The 24,133-nt window shown below is 40.5% G+C and overlaps 2 protein-coding genes across 2 annotated transcripts; one reads left to right on the top strand and one right to left on the bottom strand.

Annotated features, from left to right (window-relative positions):
• Positions 1-88: 88 nt before the first annotated feature.
• dhx29 (DEAH (Asp-Glu-Ala-His) box polypeptide 29) lies at positions 89-14,019 on the top strand. Its single transcript, XM_083983489.1, has 28 exons — positions 89-430; positions 1,064-1,137; positions 1,258-1,371; positions 1,472-1,601; positions 1,699-1,838; positions 1,927-2,070; positions 2,180-2,306; positions 2,439-2,597; positions 2,710-2,878; positions 3,430-3,550; positions 3,649-4,041; positions 4,641-4,907; positions 5,519-5,662; positions 5,767-5,943; positions 6,125-6,265; positions 7,049-7,193; positions 7,292-7,412; positions 7,525-7,609; positions 7,810-7,898; positions 8,443-8,571; positions 8,680-8,755; positions 9,413-9,637; positions 10,146-10,282; positions 10,780-10,870; positions 10,970-11,266; positions 12,436-12,567; positions 12,731-12,827; positions 13,712-14,019. Exons 1-28 carry the CDS (start codon positions 250-252, stop codon positions 13,765-13,767), a joined length of 4,161 nt encoding a protein of 1,386 aa, XP_083839615.1. The 5' UTR covers positions 89-249; the 3' UTR covers positions 13,768-14,019.
• Positions 14,020-15,099: 1,080 nt separating this feature from the next.
• pstpip2 (proline-serine-threonine phosphatase interacting protein 2) lies at positions 15,100-23,397 on the bottom strand. The gene is made up of 14 exons (XM_083983142.1): positions 23,316-23,397; positions 22,015-22,115; positions 19,956-20,030; positions 19,076-19,110; positions 18,871-18,977; positions 18,714-18,776; positions 18,034-18,132; positions 17,593-17,638; positions 17,217-17,296; positions 17,030-17,128; positions 16,202-16,298; positions 15,999-16,083; positions 15,868-15,905; positions 15,100-15,286 (listed from the first exon to the last, which is right to left on the bottom strand). The coding sequence occupies exons 1-14, from the start codon at positions 23,346-23,348 to the stop codon at positions 15,231-15,233; spliced, it is 1,014 nt and encodes a 337-aa protein (XP_083839268.1). The 5' UTR covers positions 23,349-23,397; the 3' UTR covers positions 15,100-15,230.
• Positions 23,398-24,133: the final 736 nt, after the last annotated feature.

The raw sequence follows: 24,133 nt of genomic DNA, 5'->3' as shown, positions 1-24,133 counted from the left end.
GCTGTCGGTTGTTTTTTTTATCCTGTGCTTCCCATTCTCCTTGAACGCAGCATCATACGTCCACTACGGCAGCCGGGTGGTCAGCGGTTCAACCGCGTCAGGAATACGCAAGAGATGGGAAACGCACACTAGCGTAATTTTTGTTCTCTAAAAACACATTCACCGGTCTTTTATCACCTCGCCGATGACTCGGCCTTCCTTAGCCGAGATAAAGGAGCCACATCCGGGTTGTGTTTCGGTGAATTAATAATGGGCGGAAAGAAGAAGAAATCGGCTGCTCCGGTGGCCCCGGCGGCGGCGGCGGTGGCAGCGGCAGCAGCGGCGGCCAGGAGCGGTACCGCTGCAGCGGGGAACAGCGTGGCGGAGGAGGCGAAGAAACAGCCAGCCAACAACAAACCGGCTAAACCGACCAAAGAGAGCAAACCAAAAGGTGATAGTAACCGCTAGCGGTGCAGATCCTGTCCAGACTTTATTTGGCTTCACGCCATAGCTGTTACATTACTCGGGCACCTACACTGCGATGTTACCTGCACTATTTACAAGCTCAAATGAAATCGTGTTCATATGGTCAGTTCTCAGCCTGATAATATAACATCTGTAAGTGATTTCTACTATTGTGCATCTCCCTGCATACAGTGGCCTAACCATGTTTGTATTTAAGCTGTGTTTGTCGATACATTTGCTGTCTGAACGCCAGGCTGTGCACACTCACTGCCATAACTTTTGGCACATGGGGCCTTCTTGCTGTCAGTGCTTTGACACGCAAAGATCATGAACCTCTCCAGACCACACCTTCATGAAATCCCTTTAGCTTCAGCGTGCTGCTTGTTCATCAGACTGGTAATCATGTCAACACAACAACAACAGTCTGGTAACTTGTGAATCCATCAATACTGTACATCCTTACTAACTATTCACTATTCAGAAGAATAGCCATAATGCATGACAATATGTGTCAGTATCACAAATTTGTGATTGTGCGATCTAAAAATATTTGATTATGTGTTATGTATAACTGAGCACATAATAAATACTTCCCTGCTCTGCTGTGTCCTTACTCCAGCTCCAAAGACCTACAGTCTTGCCAACACTGCCCAGGTCGACACAGGAGGCGTCTCAGACAAGTCCATTCTTAAAGTAAGTCTTGCCATGCAACATATTAGATGACTGACTATGTCAACTGCAAATCTCAACCATTTTGTCACAACATACATATTAGAAGTGCTGTTATTAATGTGATTTGATGCATTTACACAGGTTGGTATCCAAGCGGACCTGGAGAAGAAGATCATCAAGCTGATCAATGACTTCAGACAGGAGAATGGAGACAAAGGGCCCATATCAGGCCGACTTACAAACAAGAAGCTGCTGGTGACGACAAAACCCCCCTCTGCTTCTTTTTTTCAAATCTTAATGCACATATAGATTTGTTCTTGTGACAGATTTTTGTGTTTATTTTGTCTGTTTGCAGGACCTGTACACAGCTCTGCAGAAGTTCAACTTCAAGAGAGAGCACATTGAGGAGGCGATGAAGAGCAGCGTGCTCTACGGAGGAGATCTGCACTCTGCCCTCGACTGGCTCTGCCTGAACCTTAGAGACGGTAACAGAGCATCAGCAGCAGTCATTTAGATATAATGTACACACACTGTACACAGTTCGTTGTAATGATCTTAATTTCTTGTTGTCTGTTTTGCCAGATGAGCTACCAGAAGGTTTTACCCAGCAGATGCAGGAGGAGAGTCAGAGGAGCCGGCCCAGGTACCAGCCTCCTGCTCAGCAGAAACCGGCCACCCCGAGCCCCAAAGCAGCCAACAACACCCGCAAAGAGCCCACTAAGGTTTGTATGCACATGTGACTGTAGCACGCCGGCCACATAGATGTGATGATACCATAGCTTACAGGTGTATGTGTGTGGTTTCTGCCAGGCGACAGAGAAGGATGAAGCTGCGAGCATGAAGGACTGGATCCTGAGATATGCAGAGCAGAGCAGTGATGAAGAGGAGGAGGAGGAAGAAGAGGAAGGAGGGAAGAAAGCGCGCAATCCCGAACTGGATGAAAAGTTTGACCCAGTAATGGAAATAATAATAAGATTTATTATAAAAGTTCAAATGGTAAGTACACTATATGTGTTGATGATGTAGTTGTTGTAATGTTGTGTCGTATTTGTTGTTTGTATAGAACGACCGGTATTTGGCCCTCACTGCTCAGCTGTATGACGCTAAAGAAATGGCCGCTGCTGCCAAGACCAAAGGAGACAAGGCGGGTCAGAGGATGGCACAGGACAGGATACGCATCATACAGCAAGGTGTGTGTGCATGTGTGTGTGTGTGTGTGTGTGTGTGTGTGTGTATGCTTTTACTTTTTCTTGCTGAAATAAACAAAACTCCTTTAAGACTTACTGCACTTGGAACAAATCTGTTTCTTTTTTTGTTTCTAGAAATGAAGCAGCTGGAGTCTCACCCCGTGTTCAACCCGGCTATCAAAGTGGCGGATGAGCCTAAGAAGGAGAAGAAAGTCGTTTCTGTCAGTGAGGACAAAGACGGCATCACCTTCAGCTTATTCGAGCAGGCTGAAAAGGAACCTCCTCCAGAGAAAGGTTCACAAAACACTAAGTTAAACTTTAAAACACACAACTCACAACAAATGTATTCTGTATTCGGTCACCTCTGATTTGGTCGCTGATAGTTTTGTTTTACTTTTCCTCACAGTTGTGAAGAAGAATGAGCCGAAGGACGTTCGTAATTTTGACTACACAGCTCGGAGCTGGACGGGAAAGTCACCCAAACAGTTCCTCATCGACTGGGTCAGAAAGAACCTGCCCAAGAGCCCGGCGCCGGCTTTTCACAAGGTTGCTGCCGGTAGATACTGGAGATGCAAGTAAGTCTGAGTTTGTGCTCAGAATGTCATAAGGCAGTATGTTACGCGGTTAGAGATTCTTCAACCATGTTGTTTTTAATAGTTCAGAAATATATTGTATTAAGATCATATTTTTTGTTGTTGTTTTAGACATATATTTATTGTTTTTTGCATTTATACATTAACATCCATCACTTTGAACATAATGGCAGTAATGAAAATAATAATGATGATATTAATAATACTGAAAACGACTTAAAATAAATAAAAATAAATAAATTAAACCCCACTAGTTAGTTAATAAATTACTTTGCAAATAATATTAAATAAAAACTAATAAAGTATTAAAAAAAACAAAGAAAAAAACAATGGTACTCTTAGTGTACATTCCCCACAGTGAATTTAATACAGTATATTCCCATTACCTCACTCTCCCAATGCCTCAGAGTCCTCGATATCTCTATTTCTAATCAGTTCCAGAAACATCTTCCAAATGTTATTAAATTCAGAAGTCCTCTTTCTAACAATATATTATGTCAGTTTCTCTAATATGATGTTTTTTTTTACATCAGGGTGCGCGTTCAGAGGCCAGATGATGTCCTGGAGGTTTGTCCCACCATCGTGACGGAGGACAGCATGCAGGCTCAACATCTGGCAGCCACGCTGGCTCTCTACACGCTGGTTAAAGGACAGGTGCTGCTGCATGTATTGTTAAACATAGCACAGTCCCACTCTTCTTTAATCCTACTAGTGCTTACAGTGAATTCTCTCCCTCTCTGTCTCTGTCTCAGTCAGTGCACCAGCTCCTTCCTCCGACCTACAGAGACGTGTGGCTGGAGTGGAGGGACAGCGACCAGCAGCGGCAGGAGGAGAGCCGCACCGCTGCCAACAAACCTCGAGACCAGTTCATCTCCCGCCTCCTGACCAGACTCAAACAGCAGCAGAACCAGAGCCAAGAGCAAGGGTCCGGACCTCAGAGCCAGGACGGGCTGGGCCAGGGCGGGGACGAGGAGCCCGAGGAGTCCTGGGAGAACCTGGCTGGTCTTGATATCGGAGACGGAGGAGAGGAAGTGGAGGACAAGAATGATAAAAGAGGAGGGAGGAAGGAAGGAGCCGGAGCGCTGCAGGCTTCCAGAGAACTCCTACTGAAGCTGAGGAAATCCTCACTCGCCCACAAACTGCAGGTAAAATACGCTCTGACATTCCCACATATTACAGTTTTCTTTAAATAAAACCCGATCATTCAACATGTCTCCTCACTAGGGATGTCACGATTACTTGTTTTCACAATTAATCATGATAAAGATTCCTAAATACCGTTACTTTCACAAAAATTTTATGTTGGAACCTTATTGGCAGATGTCACGTGCGCAAAAATAAAGGTAAATGCACAGATACTGGTCGATTTAACTAACTTAACATTGAATTGGTAGGAATTTAAATGTTAGCATGTCATTTTTAATTTAAACAAAAAAGCAAAACAAAACACAAAACGATTACAATAAACGCAAACATGTGGTATAGATAACAATTCATGACCTGAACATTTCCCCCTGGGGATTAATAAGAATTGGTCATATATTAATAGATACTTGAAATATGAGTAATGTAGTTATAGTTTGACTATATTTGATTTTACACATTCATAGTGTTTGTCATAGTGTGTTGAAATTAATTAGTAATGCATAATAATCGTGATAATCGTAGTACCGTGATTATTTCTCTGACAATAATTGTACCAAGAAAATGTATAATCGTGACATCCCTACTCCTCACCTTTAAGGCAGAGCGAGAGCAGCTTCCTGTCTTCCAACACCGGCACCGTGTCCTGGAGGCTCTGAAGCGCCACCCTGTGGTGGTGGTGGCCGGCGAGACGGGGAGCGGGAAGAGCACCCAGATCCCACAGTTCCTGCTGGAGGAGCTGCTGACCAGCGGCAAGGCGGCGCAGCCCTGCAACATCGTGGTGACGCAGCCGCGCAGGATATCTGCCATGAGCCTGGCCAGCAGAGTCAGTCAGGAGCTGGGATGTGAGGACGGACCAGGGTCAAAGGTGAAAATGTGTTATTGTAATTTATTTATTTACTTATTTTTCCTCTCTTTTGTTTTCTGTTCAGTAATTATGTTACTTTTCTTTTTTTCTGCAAATATATTCAATATATTTATGGCTGTAAATTAGAATATGTAACAGTATTTTCTTCTTCCCACCTGTGCATCTTTCTTTAATAAATAAACTAAACTTAAAGGGATAGTTCAACATTTTAGCGAATTCGCCTATTGCCATAATACCCATAGCCATAGGTGTAGGTTCATTACCTTTAATTGTCGGTGCATGTTGTTTTGAGATCTGCGGGGCAGAGACGTGAGCTGCTCAGTGAACACAATTGAGGCGAACGGTGCAGGTCCCTTGTACCTCATCAAACTCATCAAATACACAATCCAACAACTCCAAAACACTCCAGTGGAGAAGTTGTGACCTGTACATTCACCATGCTATGAAATAATCATGTAATATTATGAGACAGAGTTGTTTTCGAGGCAAATGCGTAGCCGGAACTACATTTCAAACTTGGCTGCTTGATTTCAAAAGCGCAAGTAGCGCCGAATGTTGAACTTTCCCTTTAACTAAACTTATCTAATGATCTCTTTGAAATTATGTTTTAGTCGTCGCTGTGCGGATACCAGATCAGGATGGAGAATCAGTCGGGGGAGTGGACCCGTCTGCTGTACTGCACCACCGGGGTTCTGCTCAGGAAACTCCAGCACGACCGACACCTCGGCTCCCTGACGCACATCATCGTAGACGAGGTACCGACACTTTCTCTGTACGCGTGTGTGGTGTTGCCATTTTAAAAAGAATCCTGTTCACTCTTTGGGTTAATTTTTATTTCCCACCTCCTCCATCCTGTCAGGTCCACGAGCGCAGCGTCCAGTCCGACTTCCTGCTCACCATCCTAAAAGACGTGGTCATGAGGAGATCGGACCTGCAGCTGGTCCTCATGAGCGCCACCGTGGACTGTGACAAGTTCTCCAACTACTTCAACCGCTGCCCGGTGATCTCCATCCCTGGCAGGACTTTCCCAGTGGAGGTGAGAGGAGAGGATCTGTTTTACTGAATCTCACTGTCTTTCTGTTGTATTTGCTTTGGAAGTTGGAGCTGCATCTGTTTTTAGCATTTAGTCGTATGATAGATGCATTTTTGACATTTAACCAAAAACCTGAACAGAAAGCAGGACGTACTTCGCTGAGCCCCTGTGGTTCTGTGTGCAGGTGTATCACTTAGAAGACATAGTGGAGCAGACGGGCTACGTCCTGGAGAAGGACTCGGAGTACAGCCAGAAAATCCTTGAAGAAGAGGAAGAAGTCAGCATCACCGTCACCCAAAAAGGCGGCAAGATGTTACAACACCAGGTGATGACGCTGGCCCTGTGTGAGAGTGGCATTTTATTTTGTGTGTGTGTGTGTGTTGTTTATTGATTTTCCTGCTCACATCTCCAGCAGTGAACCCACAGTCTGAGCAGCACTAGAGGAACTATGAAAACATGGCCTCAGATCTTGATAAATAGTTATAATTAAATAATCAACAATTAAAACGTAAGTTTGGAGAAGAAGAAAAATATTGTTTTGACTTCAGCAGATTATTTTGCATCCATGTAAGAGCACATGATTCATGGTGCGAAATTAATGAGGTTAATGAGGTTACAGGATATGTTGCTTAGCAGCGATTGTTAAAGGGATTTATCCTGATTGGTGGATGGTGTCTCAAACCAATGAATTAATGTCAGAGATAGAGTGGATTATTATTCTGTTGTGATCTGTGAGATACTGCAATATACAGAGCCATTATAGGATGGAACACATAACCTAAAAACATCAAAAATATTAACTCAAAACAAATGTTTAAAAAGGTAGTAATAGACTATTTAAATAAATTGCAAATCCAATGAATAAGAAATCTAAGAATAATTAATTGTAGGAATTATTTTTGGGTTGAACTGTTCTAATGTACAGTAATGTGATGTTTGATGTATTCTTTGTACCTAATAATGTAGTTTAGACTAAACCGTTAATTGCATTGGGGACCCCAGGAAGAATAGCTACAGTAACGTCATGACATCAGCTAATGGGAATCCTAGAAATAAACAAAACAAAAAAAAAATCTATAATAAGTGAACATGTCTCTGTTTGTCCCAGGAGGTGATAGTGAGGGACTCGTCCTCGGGCTGGGACCTGGGTCCGGACCTCGACCACTTCAGCAGCCGGACCCGGCAGGTGCTGCAGTACATGAACCCCAATAAGATCAACATGGACCTGCTGGTCGACCTGGTGGATTATCTAGGTAGTAGACAAACATAATCTTGCTCATTTGAGACCATATTCATACATGTTCTGGTCTTTTCATGGGTGTTCAATCTGCATCTTTTTCTCTCTGCTCAGATAAATCGCCACAGTTTGCATGTTTGGACGGAGCTGTACTCGTGTTCCTGCCTGGTCTGGCTCACATCCAGCAGCTGTACGACCTGCTCTCCTCTGACAAGAGGTTCAGGGAAAAAAATAGGTGTGACACACATACACACACACAAACACGCTAATCTAACCCAGTACACACTCACCACAGAAGCAGCAGCACATGAAAGCGTCACACTGTGAGTTTTGTCTCTTACTTTTAGGTACAGGATCGTTGCCCTGCACTCAACTCTGTCATCGAAAGACCAGGCTGCTGCCTTCACAGTGCCCCCTGCTGGAGTGAGGAAGGTACTGTGCAATGTGTTACACTAAAATAAAGCACTGAGAAATGAGAATACACAATCAATTCTGTGTAATAAACAGTAATGTAATAGCACATTTTTTTCACACCACCACCTGATATTCAACTCATGTTTTAAATATTCCTCTTACATTAATGATTTAAAAGAGCAACTGAACTAATCCCCTCTGCTCTGCCTCTTCTTCAGATCGTGTTGTCAACCAACATCGCTGAGACAGGTGTGACTATTCCTGACGTCGTGTTTGTCATTGACACTGGAAAGACTAAAGAAAACAAGTATGTACTTATTAACAAGGTCAGAGAAGCCTTTAATGTGATACATCTGTTAATATACGTATATTGTGTGTATCCTGTTCCAACATGTCGCTGAACCCAAACACTAAATTATTTAAGGTTTCGTGGCTTCAAAAAATATCTTATTATTTAATATATATATTAATTGTGTCTGTGAATTGAGACTGTAAACAACACAGCCATGTAAACACATTAATAAGAACATGCTCACAATGACAGTGCAGCTTTGCAGGTAATTTGTCATTAACTAAAGTAGTATACACATTAACACGTGTGAACACAGATTAAGTAGCTGGATAAATCAAAAAAAAAAATTAGTTTATTTCATGCAAAACCATCTTATAGTTGTTTACACATCTTAGTTGAAACTACAGATGTCAGCCTCATGGTGGCACCAGAGGAAAACCAGAGCATCACCAAGATCAGTAGGATTCATTATCTGGCAGCCACGACTGTCTCAACAAAACAAAACAAAACAAAACAAAACAACACATCACACTTGACTCTGTTGTGTTGTGTCGATCAGGTACCACGAGAGCAGCCAGATGAGTTCTCTGGTGGAAACGTTCGTCTCCAAAGCCAGCGCCTTCCAGAGGCAGGGCAGAGCAGGACGAGTCCGAAACGGCTTCTGCTTCAGACTTTACCCCAAATTCAGGTAAGGAGCTCATCACTGACTTTATACAGAAGTAGTAGGACATAATTATTCTTGTTTGTTTGGTCATGTGCTGATCTGTTTTGTTGTTCTTTAACTGTCTGACCTCAGGTTTGATGCCTTCATGGATTACTCCATACCGGAGATACTACGTGTCCCGCTAGAGGAGCTCTGCCTTCACATCATGGTAAATAAAATAAACCATAGTCAAAAAAAAATCACTTCTACCTCACATGGGAACATTATTGAAGCCTCTGTTTAAAGGGATAGTTCAACATTTTGGCAAATTGGCCTATTGCCATAATCCCTATGGTCATAGCAGTAGGTTTGTCACCTTTAATTGTCGGTGCAAGCTATTTTTACAACGGCGCGATGAGATAATAACGTTATAATAACGCTATGAGATAATAACAAACTGTTACGAGAGAATTGTTTTTCAAAGTAAATTCATGCAAAACTGCTGATGCGCGTTCCTGTCAGGGGGAAGTTTTTCAGCAAGCAGTCTCTGCATTTGCCTCTAAAACAACTCCGTCTTGTAACGTTACATTATTATCTCATAGCGTGGTGAATGTGCAGGTCACAACTTGTCCATGAGAGCGTTTTGGAGTTGTTGGATTGTGTATTTGATGAGTTTGTTGAGGGAAACCAAGAAATCCCATTAGCTTCTGTAGCGTAGCTCTGAGCAGCTCGCGGCTCTGCTCCGCCGTTCTAAAAATATCTTGCACCGACAATTAAAGGTAATGAACCTACTCCTAAAGTTATAGGGATTATGGCAATGGGCCAATTTGACAAAATGTTGAACTATCCCTTTAAGTGTCCTAACCGCTTCCCTCCCCTCTGGTAGAAATGTCAGTACGGCTCCCCGGAGGACTTCCTGAGCCGCGCCCTGGACCCCCCTCAGCCCCAGTCGGTCAGTAACGCCGTCAACCTGCTGAGGAAGATCGGCGCGTGTCAACCCACCGATCACACCCTCACCCCTCTGGGACACCACCTGGCCAGTCTGCCGGTCAACGTGAAGATCGGCAAGATGCTGATCTACGGCGCCATCCTCGGCTGCCTGGAGCCCATAGTATGTTTGTTTTATAATTATATATATCAATCAATCAATCAATTTGTTTATTTCGGGCATGTCTATTTAAATAATCATCATCACACTTCATCTTAGTTCAAATAATACAATACACATGGCCGAAAGGGAAAACGGGAGAAGCAAAAGCTTATCTAGTCCCGCCCCCATTACCCACAGAATAAAATCTTTTTCATAATCAGATCATATCATAATCTTTTTCTTTTGTTTTTGCTTTTTTACGTTTTGATATAACATTCTTTTACTTATGACATTTGACATAACATGTTACAGCAATAGGTAGTATGCAGATCATATCATAATATTTTCGTTTGTTTTTTCTTTTTTACATTTTGATATAGCATTCTTTTACTTATGACATTTTGACATAACATGTTACAGCAGTAGGTAGCACACAGAGCTGCTGTATATATCGCTACTGTTAACTTACCACCACATTATGTCATAGTTTCACATTTTAAAATCCTGACTGCTTTCATTTTTGTTTCAGGCAACGATCGCAGCAGCCATCACTGAGAAGTCTCCGTTCTCCACACCAATGAATAGAAAGGACGAAGCTAATTTGGCCAAAGCTGCACTGGCATTGGCCAACTCTGATCACATCACCATATACAATGCATATCTGGGGTATGGACTCATTGAAGGCTGTGTATCATCCTAAAAGGGGATGTTTGGCAGCCTCTCCCATTGATCACACACTGATATGGATTTTATGTCACAGAGATGCTTTTAAGAAACATCTGAGCTGTGGTTCTGGTCGGACTGCAGGGAGAAGAAAAATGACAAGTCATTTTTTTGAAGGGTTTAGAAAACAAACCATTAGACAAACCTTCTTAGACAGTAACATAAGTTACAACAAATGTTTCTACGGGGTTACCATCTGTCAGGTGGCATTATATATCAACCAAAAGAGACTGATGTAACGATATTTTAGTGGATTTTGAGTCTGCATCATCAGACAAAGTGGATCATCTCCTCTATATCATCTACATCCATCTGTTTTCTTCATTATATTAGCAGAAATTAATGTGATGTAAAGTTTGGAGCATGATTTTGTGGCCATAAAGATCCTAAACACTGCAATCCCTAAATCTTTGATGATGTGTCTGAACTGTTTTCTCTAGGTGGAAGAACTCACAGACAGAGGGACAGAGATCAGAGATGTCCTACTGTCGGAAACACTTCCTCAATCGAACTGCTCTCATTACTATAGAGGTATACACACACACAAACACACTGTTCAATTATTTTAACACAAATAATTTCTCCTCCTTCACCTGTCCAACGGTATCTTTTTCCACATCTTCCACCCAGGACGTGAAGTACGAGCTGATGAGGATGATGGAGCAGGCGGGTTTCTGGTCGTCTCGCTCCTCCTCTCACTCCAAGCTGCAGACGTCCTCGGTGTCCAAGCAGCAGATCTCCATCCTGAACGCGGTGCTGGTCGCAGGGCTCTACGACAGCGTGGCCCGGGTCCTGTGCACCCCGTCTGTGGATGTGTTGGAGCGGATCGCCTGCACCGTGGAGACGCCTCAGGGCAGAGCGCAGGTCCACCCCTCATCGGTTAACCGCAACCTGCAGACACACGGCTGGCTGCTCTACCAGGAGAAGGTATGGATGAAGAGTGTGTGTTTGTGGGTGTATATATATATATATATATATATATATATATATATATATATATATATATATACAGTACAGGCCAAAAGTTTGGACACACTCAATGCATTTCCTTTATTTTCATCACTATTTACATTGTAGATTCTCACTGAAATTCCACTAATGAACCCTGACAAGGCACACAGGTGTGAAGTGAAAACCATGTTCAGGTCAGGTTCACCTCTTGAAGCTCATCAAGAGAATGCCAAGAGCAAAAAGCAGTAATCAGAGCAAAGGGTGGCTACTTTGAAGAAACTAGAATTGGAGGGGTCAGAGATAGAGGAGGAGGAGGAAGAAGGAGAGGAAGAAGAAAAGAAGAAAGATAAGACAAAGAAGACAAGACATGTTTTTAGTTATTTCACACTTTTTTTGTTAATTCCACATGTGTTCATTCATAGTTTTGGTGCCTTCAGTGAGAATAAAGGAAACACATTGAATGAGAAGGTGTGTCCAAACTTTTGGCCTGTACTGTATATATATATATATATATATACACAGCTCCGGAAAAAATTTAAGAGACCACTCCCAAAATGATCAATGTCTCTGGTTTTACTATTTATAGGTATGTATTTGAGTAAAATTAAATAAAACATTTTTTGTTTTATTCTGTCAACTACCGACAACATTTCTCCCAAAATTGAAATAAAAATGTTGTCATTTAGAGCTTTTATTGGCTGAAAATGACTAAATTAGTCTAAATAACAAAAAATATCAAGTTCTTTCAGACCTTGAATAATAATAATAATGTAAAGAAAACATGTTCATATTTATTTCTAAAGAACACAGCAAGAATATTTTAACTCAGGAAGAGTTTATAAATCAGTTTTTGTGGGATAATGTCAATGTTTAATCCCAGCAGTGGTTTTTATAATCTTCCTATAAAACCAGATGTGGTTCAGGTGACGACCTCATCAGTGTCTCTTTAAGTAGAATGAGTTGTGTTTGTGTTGGTATTTAAAAAAGAAAAGAAAAGAATGACTGTCATACATGTAGAGGTGCTTTTAAGAAACATTTGTGAAAGTGGTCTCTTATTTTTTTCCAGAGCTGTATATTTTTGTGTGTGTGTGTGTTTTCTGTTTATCTTAAGTCTCATTTGTGCCAATATGTGTGCTCATTCACAGGTGAAATACACTAAGATCTACCTGCGAGACACCACTCTGATATCTCCTTTCCCCATGCTGCTGTTTGGAGGCGACATTGACATTCAGCACAGAGAGAGACTCATCACACTCGACGGATGGATACACTTTCAGGTCAGATGTCCGTCCCTTCCTGAAGCAGCTGCAGCACCTGGGTCTTTGCGAACTTGTCTTTGTCTGCCCAAAAATAAGACACTCAAAGCCACGGTGTCTGCAACACTTAATGTGTCAGAGTGCTGCTGTATTTATTTAATTTAATCTCTGTTCCCCTTTAAAGGCTCCTGTGAGGATTGGAGTGATCTTCAAACACCTGAGGAAGCTGATGGACTCTTTGCTCGAAAAGAAATTGGAGAATCCTAGGATGAGTCTGGAAGGTAAACCCACGCATCAATTTTTAAAAATCTTTCTTGGATAAAGTTGAAAGCATTTCCATAGTGTTACATGGTTGCACTGAAAAATGTCATGTTCAGACTTTATTGACATTAATTTATAGATAGATAGGAGCTCCCTAAAGCAGGCTAAGCAGTGACTTATAGCATCAGTGGTGATATTACACTTTTTCTCATTGTCAACAAATGATACAACCAAATCTAATACAGATTTGATGCCTACAGTAATAACAAATTGTGTAGATTTAGGTTTATTTTTAGGCCTCTGTGCTGTAAAGTTCAGTCTTTGTTGAAAACATCTCAGTGATTCATCATCCATTCATCATAAACACAGGCACTGTAATCTATCTTGAGTCAGTCCCACACAAACTATTTGCTGCTGTAAATAGATACCGCTGAAAACAGGAACCTCCAAGTCAGTGAGCTGAAAGCCTGAAAGAGAGACTAATGCATTGTGGGTGAAGTTGTGTCACAGATTTGTTGCAGGTTGCTAAAATCTTTCAGAAAGTTGTTGTAGAAGATGATCTTTTTTTAGGAGGAATTACTGAAATGAAAAATCAGTCATCCATTTCTATTTTTAAAACAAACACTTTGGTTCAATATGGAACATTTTTGTATTATAATGTACAAACATACAGATGATACGTACAACGCTGAAAGCGAAACGCGTTGTTCATAATAAAAGTATATCAGCAGAGTCTTATCGGTGTGCGGTGGTCGTCCTTTTCTATTGAATTTACGCACTCTTGCTACCCACCTGCACCTGAGGAACTGTGGCTGTGCAGGGAGATTCGCTTTTCTTCTCTTTATACAGATGATACACTTAATATATAGATAGATCTGATCCAGTTTCTCTCTGTCTGTTGCAGGTGAGAAGACGATCCAGATGATTCTGGATCTGATTCGATCGGAGCACGCTGCCTGATCTCAGACCAGCACGGGTGATATTTGCTACAGAAGAACCTGTAAACCAGAACCTTTTCATACACGATCGAACAGGCTCTTTTGATGTCCAGTCGTCCTGCTGGCAAAGTGCTTCCCACTTCAGCTCTGTGATTCAGGATTAACGCAGCACCCACTGGACAGATGTGGGGTGAACTCTTACTCACATTGAGGAGGACTGTATAATATGAAATGCAAAAGGACATCCTGAAATTATGAGTCAATAATAAATCAATAATGAGATAAGAATAATAATGTTGCCAAATGTGGTGGAAATAAAGCTGTATTGGTTTTCATTTGAGCAATTCATTGCATCAGGGTTGGTCATGTGAATGTTTAAAGGTGAGCAGGTATCATGGGGGCAGAATTAAAAGATCAAAACACCACGTGAGCTTCACAGTCAATGCAATTTAATCCCTCTTTACTGATGCAGTTTCTGTTACAACAACAATCGCACTACAAATGTTGCGTTATTTACATATTTTAAGCTAAAAGTGCAAAAAATTCCAAAGATCTCCAGAATCGAGAACATATTTCACATCCTCATCACACTGTATGTGGATTTAATTTGCTTGAATGTCAAAGCAGAACATTTAACAGTAACTTTCTTACATTGGAAATAAACCTACTGTTCAGGACTGAATAGGTTGCAGTTAGGATGCAGGGTAAGTGACAAAGTGCTAGATCTTAAACTGTGAAACGGATGCAAAACAGGATCTGCAGGCAGTGGCGTGCACAGACCTTTTGAAGGGCAGGGGCGAAAAAAAAAAAAAGGCACATACAGCGCGTCCTCACCACTGAAAAGGGCCCTTTAGTGCGTGTTTTGGCTCCTAAGAGGGCACTTCAGCATGTATTTTTCAACAATTGGGCCACGAGGGGGTGCGACCACCACCCCTCCTCCCCTCTGTGCACACCATTGTCTGCAGGAATCCATGTAGGCTACTGCAAACTAGATACAGTTATTTTAGGTGGTTCATAAAATCGCCGTCAGCTGACACTGTCTTCTCACATAAGAGGAAATGAAAATCAGTGAGCAGATGACACGCTGCCTTATTATTTCCGTTTTTAGAATCTGAAAAGTACAAAAATAAATTGAGGATAAAGTAAATTGCAACTGCTGCTACCTGGACAATAAAGAGATAAGTTAGCCATCACTGGATTATGTGGCTTTTTTTAATCAGCTCCTTACCCGATAGTAAAGGCACACAGATAAGATAAAATAATAAATTTTATGTTGATGCACTGTTTATAACACAGTGGTATGCTGTATGCTCAAAATACCATGTAAAAATACCCGCTCTACACTTTGCAAATACACAGTTATGACACTCATTTTATATATAATATGACCACATCTTTACAGAAGAACACAAAGAAACAAGTCATGGGATGTAAGTAAATCTCATGTCCATTACAAAGCTCCAGCACTGCTCCAGCCGATGTGTGTTAGTACTGGATAACACTGTAGCCTGCGTCCTGCACTGTAGAGTACACTACGTCACCTATAATCAAAGTAGAGATCAAAAACACTGTGGTTAGATATGAAAGGAGGAAGCAAACAGCAATCACGCAGTAGATAATAAAGCCACAACCTCCACTCCCTCTACTAAGAATGCCTTTTACATACACTACACCACTAGTGGACTGAAGGGAAAATGTGACGATTATAGGTCCTTTAAAAAATAAAATTTTTCCTGTGTTTTATTTAATGTGTTGATATGATATCCATATGGTTTCAGGAGCCAAAAACCATCTGAATGTAGTTTTACGTCTTCTCATGTTTTTCTCTGGCACTCTCATAATGACAGATTAGTGAGCCAATCAGAAGTGAGGAGCCTCTGATCCTCTGCTCTGATTGGCTTCAAAAAGAAGTGAAGTGGATTTGAGGTTAACACGCAAAGAAACCAAAACTTGCAAGACTAATAGGCAGAGTTTTGCTTTCTAACCCCTAACCTTAACCCTAACCCTTTTGATACTTTCATAGTATAAATATAGAACCTGGGCCTCTTTATATAGTATTTATAACACTCACTTTATATAACATGGGACCTTTTAACATATATTAAAAAAAATGAAAACATACTTTGACTGTTGTGTGCTGGATCAGGTAATGCCCCCCTCCTGTGAATACACAAAACAAGGTACACAATAAGCACTGATAGTTAGTGAATAACTGCAAATAAATGACTAAACAGACAGGAGTCTCTTCTCTACCGGATGATTGGTGGAGGCTGGCGAGGGGGCGGACCAGTGGTTGGAGACTTCTGACCATTGTAGAAGTTTTCATACAAAACTGGAGCTGTTGGGAGAAAGAGAGAGAGAGCATCACTGTTACTGGGAACTGATGTGTTGTGTGACAAGAACTACCATTGTTCACTAGTTAAAAGTCAATGACTCATATTTCATTCATACAGTACCTGGTGGTTTATCACCGGTTCGCCTGAGGTTTACAAAGTGCTCGATATCTTCCTGGACGTCACACTGTTCCAGTGATTTTCTCACTTCCTCATACAGCTATGCATCCGCCCACAAGCAGACAAACAATGAAAACAAGGTCAGAGTCCAGTTAAAACACACCTTTATAGACACACAAACACTTGCAATATGTTTGTCTAGCAAACTAATGAAAAAAATAATGATAGTAATGATAGATTTATATGACAGTGTTGCTGGTACTGATTTCGTGTGTGAGTTTGTGTGACAATATGTAGTCGTGGAGATGCCAACAGAAGCAGGAACCACCACGGAGGCGGTTCTGTGAACTGTGGCAGGTGTTTTTTTGTTTATCTCAGATTTCAATAGCACAAATTCAGTGTACACAAAACTTTATGGGCGTTCAAAGTTTGCAGATGGGTGTGTTCATGAATCACAAGGAGTCATGTTGATGGGCAATATATACGGTAGCTTGTGCAGTGGGTGGCAAAATAAAGCTTTACCCACAATGCTAATACATTGTTACTCTAGTTTTCTATTCAAAGATGCATCAGCATTAATTTGATTGTCTACATCCAATATTTACTCTCAGTTTAGTCTCCACCCATCCACTCTTTACTATGTACACTGGTTAGTGTTTTGGGGGCTGGATTGTGGATTTATCAGGTGAATCAAGTTAAAGTATTCTCTGTATAGCTGAGACAATGAGTGTGACCTTTTCACGTTATGCACACTTGTTTGATCCATCGCTGATAAGAAATCATTGACTGCAGCAACTTTAACTGTCGATGTAAGTGTGGGTTTAGTTTTACCTCATCGCTGGTCACACACTGCTGGGAAAGCTGGTTTAAGTGGGTCCAGACTGTGTTTCTCAGAACGTTGATCCGCTCCACTGACTGTTTTTCAAACATCTATAACAGAAAACAATTCAGATTATTCACATGACGGTCGCCTTATTTAAACGTAAAGACTCTTAATGACGGGTTGGTATAGTCTTACCTCACAGGCCTTGACATGCTCCTTCAGCCACTCGTCTCTGATTTTTCCCATTGTGGTCACATTCTGGTGATATAACCTGTCTGCCAATCAAACACATACAGTGCATCAGTATAAATATCAAATAAATACCCAAACAGATCATTACAAATATACTATTTTCTTTTAAAAATCAGCCAGGTTTTGTCTGTCAGAATCAGAGAGAGACCATTACACCTGATGGTGCCATTAAAGGAAAGATCAGAAGGATTCATCCTCTGGGGAATATGAATTTTATTTACATGTGAAAGTTATTTCACCCTGGACCACCCGATAAATGCTCTGTGTCTTTGTGCAAGAATTCAAAACCCCATTTTAGCAGAGTAGGTTGGAAATGTACCTGCTTCCTCTGCGTTCTGTTTTGCTTGCTGTGCTTTCGAGTAGAGCTGAAAGATGGGCAAAACAAAAATAACCCATGAGTTATAAGTCTTCATTAGTGGGTCAAAGGCAAACTGGTGTTAAAAACTGGTGTTGTTATCAACGTTGTCGATCTGGCACCTCCTCCCACATATAGCTCAGCCAGTCCGCCACACAGTAGACAAAGGAAGAGATAACACTCATATATTTACTGACACCAATGTTCTCACAGGAGCGTCACACGACAAGACACTACCGTTACGGGACAGACACAATTTTACACCAGTGGCTCAAATGTTACATGGAAAATAAGCAAATCCTCAACCAGTGAATATATAATATAATTTTGCTGCTTATTTGTTGTTCGATCAGCAAATAGAACTGTACTTAAATGTTTGCTGATTAAAAACACGCTCCTCTGTACCTTCTCCATGTGCTTGGTGTTGTTGGTGTTGGCGTTTCGGTTCACGTTCTGATCCGCCTCCTCTTTATCTCTGCACTTCTGGTCATAAGTCTTCTTTGACTGGGAACAGCACCACATGAGAGCTTTTTAATGCAACATCATCATCATCATCATCCTCATTATCAGGTTTGATGTCCTGTAGTTGCCTCAGCCAGACTCTGTATCTATTTGAACACTTCTTCTTTTGAGTCAGGGTTTTCGTTGTGCTACATGATACATGCCTGTGGTTTACTTCCCAGACCGGTCGACACAACTTCCCCCCCGCCAAAGAGGAAGAACAGGGGGTTGCTATCAGACTGGTATTTCACTATGGTCAAAACACAACTGAAACTCATCTGACACAAAATCTCAAGTGTCCTGTGCCACTGTGTTTCAAACACTTCTGGTTTTCTCTTAACGTCGAGGTGGCACAACACCAGGAAAAGCGCAAGCTTGGCTCTACCATATCTACAGAGTCATTTCACTCTGGTTTTCAGGTCAATCACTATGTATCATTAACTCTGAATGTGAGTGTGTCAGCTCAGCTTATCAGGACACATAACCATTAAAAAAATAGAAAAGCCCTTGAGTGATGGTTTAAAAGCACTATTGTAAACATTTATTTCACACTGACTTTTAATAATTAACTTTCTTTTACTTACATCCATCGTCTTTTTGAAGTGCGTGGACCTCTGTTTGTGGAGAGCATCCATCTGCTGTTCGAGCTGAAATTGCAAAGTTAGCCTACATTTAGTCACCAAACTTTTTCCGTGCAACCCCAAAAATGCATCGGTCACCTCAGTGCACCACAGTACCGACCTTCTTCCTCACTTCCTTTTGCTTTTCTCTGAATTCTTCCAGTTTCTTGGCCTCTTCTCTCATGCTCTGAGCCAGATGTAAGTGTGACAGACTCACATGTTCCATCTCTGCAGAGAGATCAGTTGAATCACGATCAACACAGATTAAATGAGCCAACAACGTACAAGTAAATAATGCTGGTGACAGATATTCAACAAGCACTTACGTAATTTGAACACATCCAGGGATCTTTTTAATGTGCTTAAAGAGCAAAGGGAAATATATATTATATAGAGATTCCATACATTACATAATAATCATAAAATGGGCATCTTCAGTACATTTTAATCCTCACTAAACCACATTCATATAGAAGATATTAAAGATACCCTGTGTAGTTTTTGACAAGCAATTATGCGACTTACAAGATAGAATGAAGACTTTTACTTAAGAGTATATAAAAAAGGCATACAGGTATGAGGAAAAAACAGTGGGAGCTACAAGGTCTATACGTGTAAACAATTGTATAGTTTTCTTCCTATTTTAGTTTTAATACCTCTGAAATATCATGAATTCCAGTGCAGCAAAAACTATTCAAGACTTTTCAGACCTGCAGATACTTTTCCCAAGAATTCACACAATGTCTCTTGTAGCTTTTGTTTCTTTAAAAACACAACAAAAACTCCACTAGGCACCTTTAACATAAGTTTTGATTAATGGTTCACTATGATTCATGATCAGTGCAGCCTGCCCCACCCTCCTGCAACAAATCTTATGTCTCTCTGACAGAAACAAAGTCACAGTGACCACATGACCATGAAAAGAATGGGAACTAGACAGAAGACCATGTCAACACTCACACATAAAAACTGGAACAACATTATATAGAAATGGTAAACTGCAAATTAATGCTGGCACATCAGTTTGCAGTTCCACATTTTAACAGTCAGGATTATCCCATGCATGGCTCTCTCTCCCTCTCTCTCACTTTCTCTGCATTGTTCTTGAATCCAAACTTAAAGGCATTATGTCAGCTCTAAGGGAGACGGATTCATTCATTCATTTCACTGGTCAGACACATACAAACTCAGAGGTTTCTTCCTTACTTCATCTCGTTGTGTCCACACACCTTCTTGGACAAACCGAGGAGATCTTTTGCATACTTCTCTTCAATTGAGGCCCTAAAAAAAACAGGGGAAAAAAAAAACAAAAGTGCATTCAGCATGTCAGCACAAAGAACACAAGGGAACAAACAACACAACCCTTTGGCTGATAAACTGAAAGGGATTTGAATGGAAAACTGCACTGATGTTGGTGATATGTAACTACTTTCCATATGCACCCAACTTGGTCTTCACTATCAGCCAGTGGACAAGATGAACATCATACATTTGTGTCGATTAGCATGTTAACTGATTATAAAAAGATATTTGGTCATGACATAGTACATGATGCTATTAATGGAGTGTGCGTGGCTCTCTCCAGACACACTGGCTATGTTAAGTTCCACGATAGTCTCTCCCACAACACCATCAATATCTGTTTTACACCAAACTCCTGTTGAAATGGTGTAAGTAAAGTGGACTAAATGTCATAATCTTTAAGCAATGCATGCATTTGTTAATAACTGTAACTCTTTTCATGTGTACCACCAAGTGAAAGCTGGTGAATCAACATATCATTCATGCCAGTGTTGTAAAACACAGCTGAACTGAAAGGTTCCCAAAGGAAAAATTACATCTGTTTATAAAACTGTAGGTTAAGAAACACTTCATCTGTCATATGTTTATTTATAGGTCTTAAATGTTATTATATAGGCTTGCATTGAGCAGTTCTCACAGAGTGGAGGTCCTAATCTAGATGTACACACCATGACCCTTCTCATTGTGATCTACAATGCAGCATGTTGAACACCATGCATGCATGTATAGGAGAGTTTGAGGGCAACGAACCAGGAAGTAACTACTTGGACTAATTTTAATCTTAATGGCCTGACTTCCTCATCACTTTATTGAGTCTCCACAGAGGGAACAAGCTGGAATTCACTCAACACAGATGAAGTTTATATCCCTGGCAACTGGACTTGTGTGTTTGTGTGTTGGATAATGTGGCGGCGGCAAAGGGCTTAATAATTATCATATGAGGAAGGAGGAATGAAAATGTCAGACACTATGTGAATGAAGGTTGATTAGTTATTTGATACAGTAGGACAGGCTCAGAGCTGCAGCACTGTGGGCTAAACACTCGTTTTCTGTTCCTTTTCTGAGGAGAAGTCATTTCTGCTGGTCTAACATGATGCAGCAGCCTGCAAGGTACAGTAAACACTAATTTACCTGCACATTAAAGGCACAAGTTACATTTGTTTTTTAACACAAATCACATTTGCGGTGTGCATGTTGGAATTTTTTCTGTCATTTAATTGCAGCAGTATTGGTGGACTGCAGGCCAATGCTAGCAAAGCATTTCACCTTTATGCTTCTAATGTTTTAAGATTGCTTTTGGTAAATATGATGAAATAATTATTGACCCATCAAACACAACAGATACATCAGACATGTCACATCAACATATCTGAGAAGTTTCCAGTTGAAATGAACTCAGGACGTCAGGTTCAACCTCATCTGTTATCCAGCCGTCAACATGACACACGCTGCTTCTTGTTATGTTATATGTAAACATCATTTCTCTGTGTGTGCACAAACCTCAGTGTTGCAAGGAGGATTTTACTTGTACTTCTTACATCTTAATTCATCTGCTCCACTTATCTCACAGTCAGACCTTGACTGCAACTTCCCACAAACATGAGAGTCTACAATTCAAGTTCCTCCTGCTTCTCATCTTTCATTTTCACCTTCCTCTCTTCACAATGACTCTTTTGCCTCAATGATTGTCCACTCACACTGCCAGAATATTCAAATAATATGAAAAGTTTCTGAGATAAAACGCAAATGATAATTTTTTACTGTCTGTTTTAAAGTCATCAAGCTACAACCAGACCTATCTCGTTGTCTCAGTATGTTTCTGTATGCAGACTCATGTTATACTGTCATATCCATCATCCACAGCCGGTTATGCCGGTAACCACAGTGGTTGAGCAGTTTAGAGCCAGTCAATAAAAAGGGAATATCATCCATCACTCACTCCACATGTAGATCATGGTGTTACCTTGCTTTCATGAAATCCTCCACCTCCTTGCACGTCCTCTTTCCATCATTGAGGTACTGGATGATGGCGTCATAACCGCCAGTGCAGGTCAGGTCAGAGTTCTGTCAACAAGAAGCCGAAAAGTTTTTATTCTCTTCATCCTCTTTGGTTATAGAAACCAAATTACAGCTGAGGCTATAACTAGTTCATACGTTCACACACACACACACACACACACACACACACACACACACACACACACACACACACACACACACACACACACACACACACACACACACACACACAGAGACGTTACATTATTATTTCAAAACAGGTTCCTTTTCCATACAACTACCTCTAATATCACTTCACCTTTACAGTAAGACAGGCAGACAACACTACATACACACAGACACAAGTCAAACACTTTAGCACTAGGAGCTTTCATAGAGAGTGTCAATTGATGTTTTGAACTGCACGTCTCCGTAATTTAGGTCTTAAGCTCAGCCTAACAGAACTATAATCATCTCTTTCTACTCTACAAGCCATTTGCAGACCATGTGTAACTGTGTTGCCAATTTAATCACACAAAAGTCTATAAGGAAATTTACTTTTTCAATGTAGCCTAACAATGTCAATTTAATCAATGTCTGTGCTGAAGTACAACTTTACTTGGGTATTTCCATTTTTATTCTGCACAGTGAGAGGATGATGTACTTTTTACTCTATTATATTTGTCTAGCAGCTGTTATTATTTTTTAAAAAGACAAATTATAAGCAGTTTACAAATTTAAGATGTTACATAAAAAACATCATGCATTTTCTCAAATTATTGAAAGTTGGCTCCACTTCAACTACCAGTGGGCTGCTTCTTACATATGAATTCATAAGGAACAATAATGCACATAATGCAATAATGACATTTAACAATCACGTTAGACTGTGCTTGTGCTTTTGCTTTTACTTTTTATAATTTAAACAAGCATTATTTTATCAAACATGGACACAATGTGAATAATATTAACTTAGTTTTGTTACAGTGGTCCTATGGTTTGTAACATGACGAAGAGATCTGGATACATTTTCCACCACTGGATAAATTATGTATCCATTGCGGGAAAGTGGAACCGGCTTATTGTCTGATTCCCATCACACATATCGACTACAATAGAAACAGAAACTACAGTGGGGGAACAGAGAAATTATCAAACACATTTAGTGAGTTTATGATGAAAAGTGTTAGTAAAAGTAAAAAAAAAATAAAAAAAATAAAATAAAAAGGTAATAAATGATCTAAAAGCACAGAAAGAAGAACTCACCCAGAAGAAGTCCTTGAAATGTAGGTTCTTCATTATTGTGAGGTGTAGCGGACTCTCTGTGACGGAGCAGCGTCTCAGCAGCTCTGACTCAAAGACCCTGATGTTTTGTCTATTGAGCCCGAGCGCCGCCGGTCAAACTCACGCATGCGCACTGGTGATGACGAAGATGATGACGAAGATGACCAACCCGGAACATTCACACCTGTACCAAAGCTAGTCCATCACCATCATGTTGGTATGGAAGATTCAACATGCCACATTAAACAAAGAAATAAAGTAACATAGTCAAACTCATAGTAGTAGTAGTAGTAGTAGTGGTAGGAGTAGTTAATCAAAAGTGCTCCTTTTTTTTTCTGGTGTCAGTTTCTCAAATGTGTATATTTGTTGGTTTCTTATAATATTATAATTTCATAATATAGCAATTTTGACCTTTGGGCTCCACTGCTGTCAAAATAAAAGCCAATATTAACATTATCCTTTAAGTTCATATAGGAGCTCCCCTCTGCACTGTTTGTTGAAATATGTTTATGTGTTATTTAAGGTGATTGTTCTCAGTGAAATAAATAAATACATAAAAAACAGTGTGCCAACACTGAATATGAATGTGCTGCCATCTAGTGGCAGATTGGGGTATGTACAGGGTTTACAGGTGGCTGCTCAGGTATTAAAAGGAGAAATGTGAACAGTAGTAATGAATATAGTTAGTGGTATGTAAAAATGGAATACCACATATATATATATATATATATATATATATATATATATATATATATATATATATATATATATATATATATATATATATATATATATATATA

This window comes from Trachurus trachurus, assembly GCF_905171665.1.
Source record: "Trachurus trachurus genome assembly, chromosome: 12".
NCBI lineage: Eukaryota > Metazoa > Chordata > Actinopteri > Carangiformes > Carangidae > Trachurus > Trachurus trachurus.
The sequence above is the reverse complement of the archived record's forward strand: the minus strand, read 5'-3'. Positions and strand labels throughout refer to the sequence as shown.

Excerpts from the sequence above, each read along its gene's own strand:
- pstpip2 (XM_083983142.1), bottom strand. The coding sequence starts at position 23,348 with ATGAAGAACCTACATTTCAAGGACTTCTTCTGG. Across the intron at positions 18,777-18,870 it reads AAAAGGAAGTGAGGAAGAAG|CTCGAACAGCAGATGGATGC; the intron begins GTCGGTACTGTG and ends TTGCAATTTCAG. Across the intron at positions 16,084-16,201 it reads AACCGGTGATAAACCACCAG|CTCCAGTTTTGTATGAAAAC; the intron begins GTACTGTATGAA and ends TTCTCCCAACAG.
- dhx29 (XM_083983489.1), top strand. The coding sequence starts at position 250 with ATGGGCGGAAAGAAGAAGAAATCGGCTGCTCCGGTGGCCCCGGCGGCG. Across the intron at positions 1,839-1,926 it reads CCCGCAAAGAGCCCACTAAG|GCGACAGAGAAGGATGAAGC; the intron begins GTTTGTATGCAC and ends GGTTTCTGCCAG. Across the intron at positions 7,610-7,809 it reads CCCCTGCTGGAGTGAGGAAG|ATCGTGTTGTCAACCAACAT; the intron begins GTACTGTGCAAT and ends CCTCTTCTTCAG.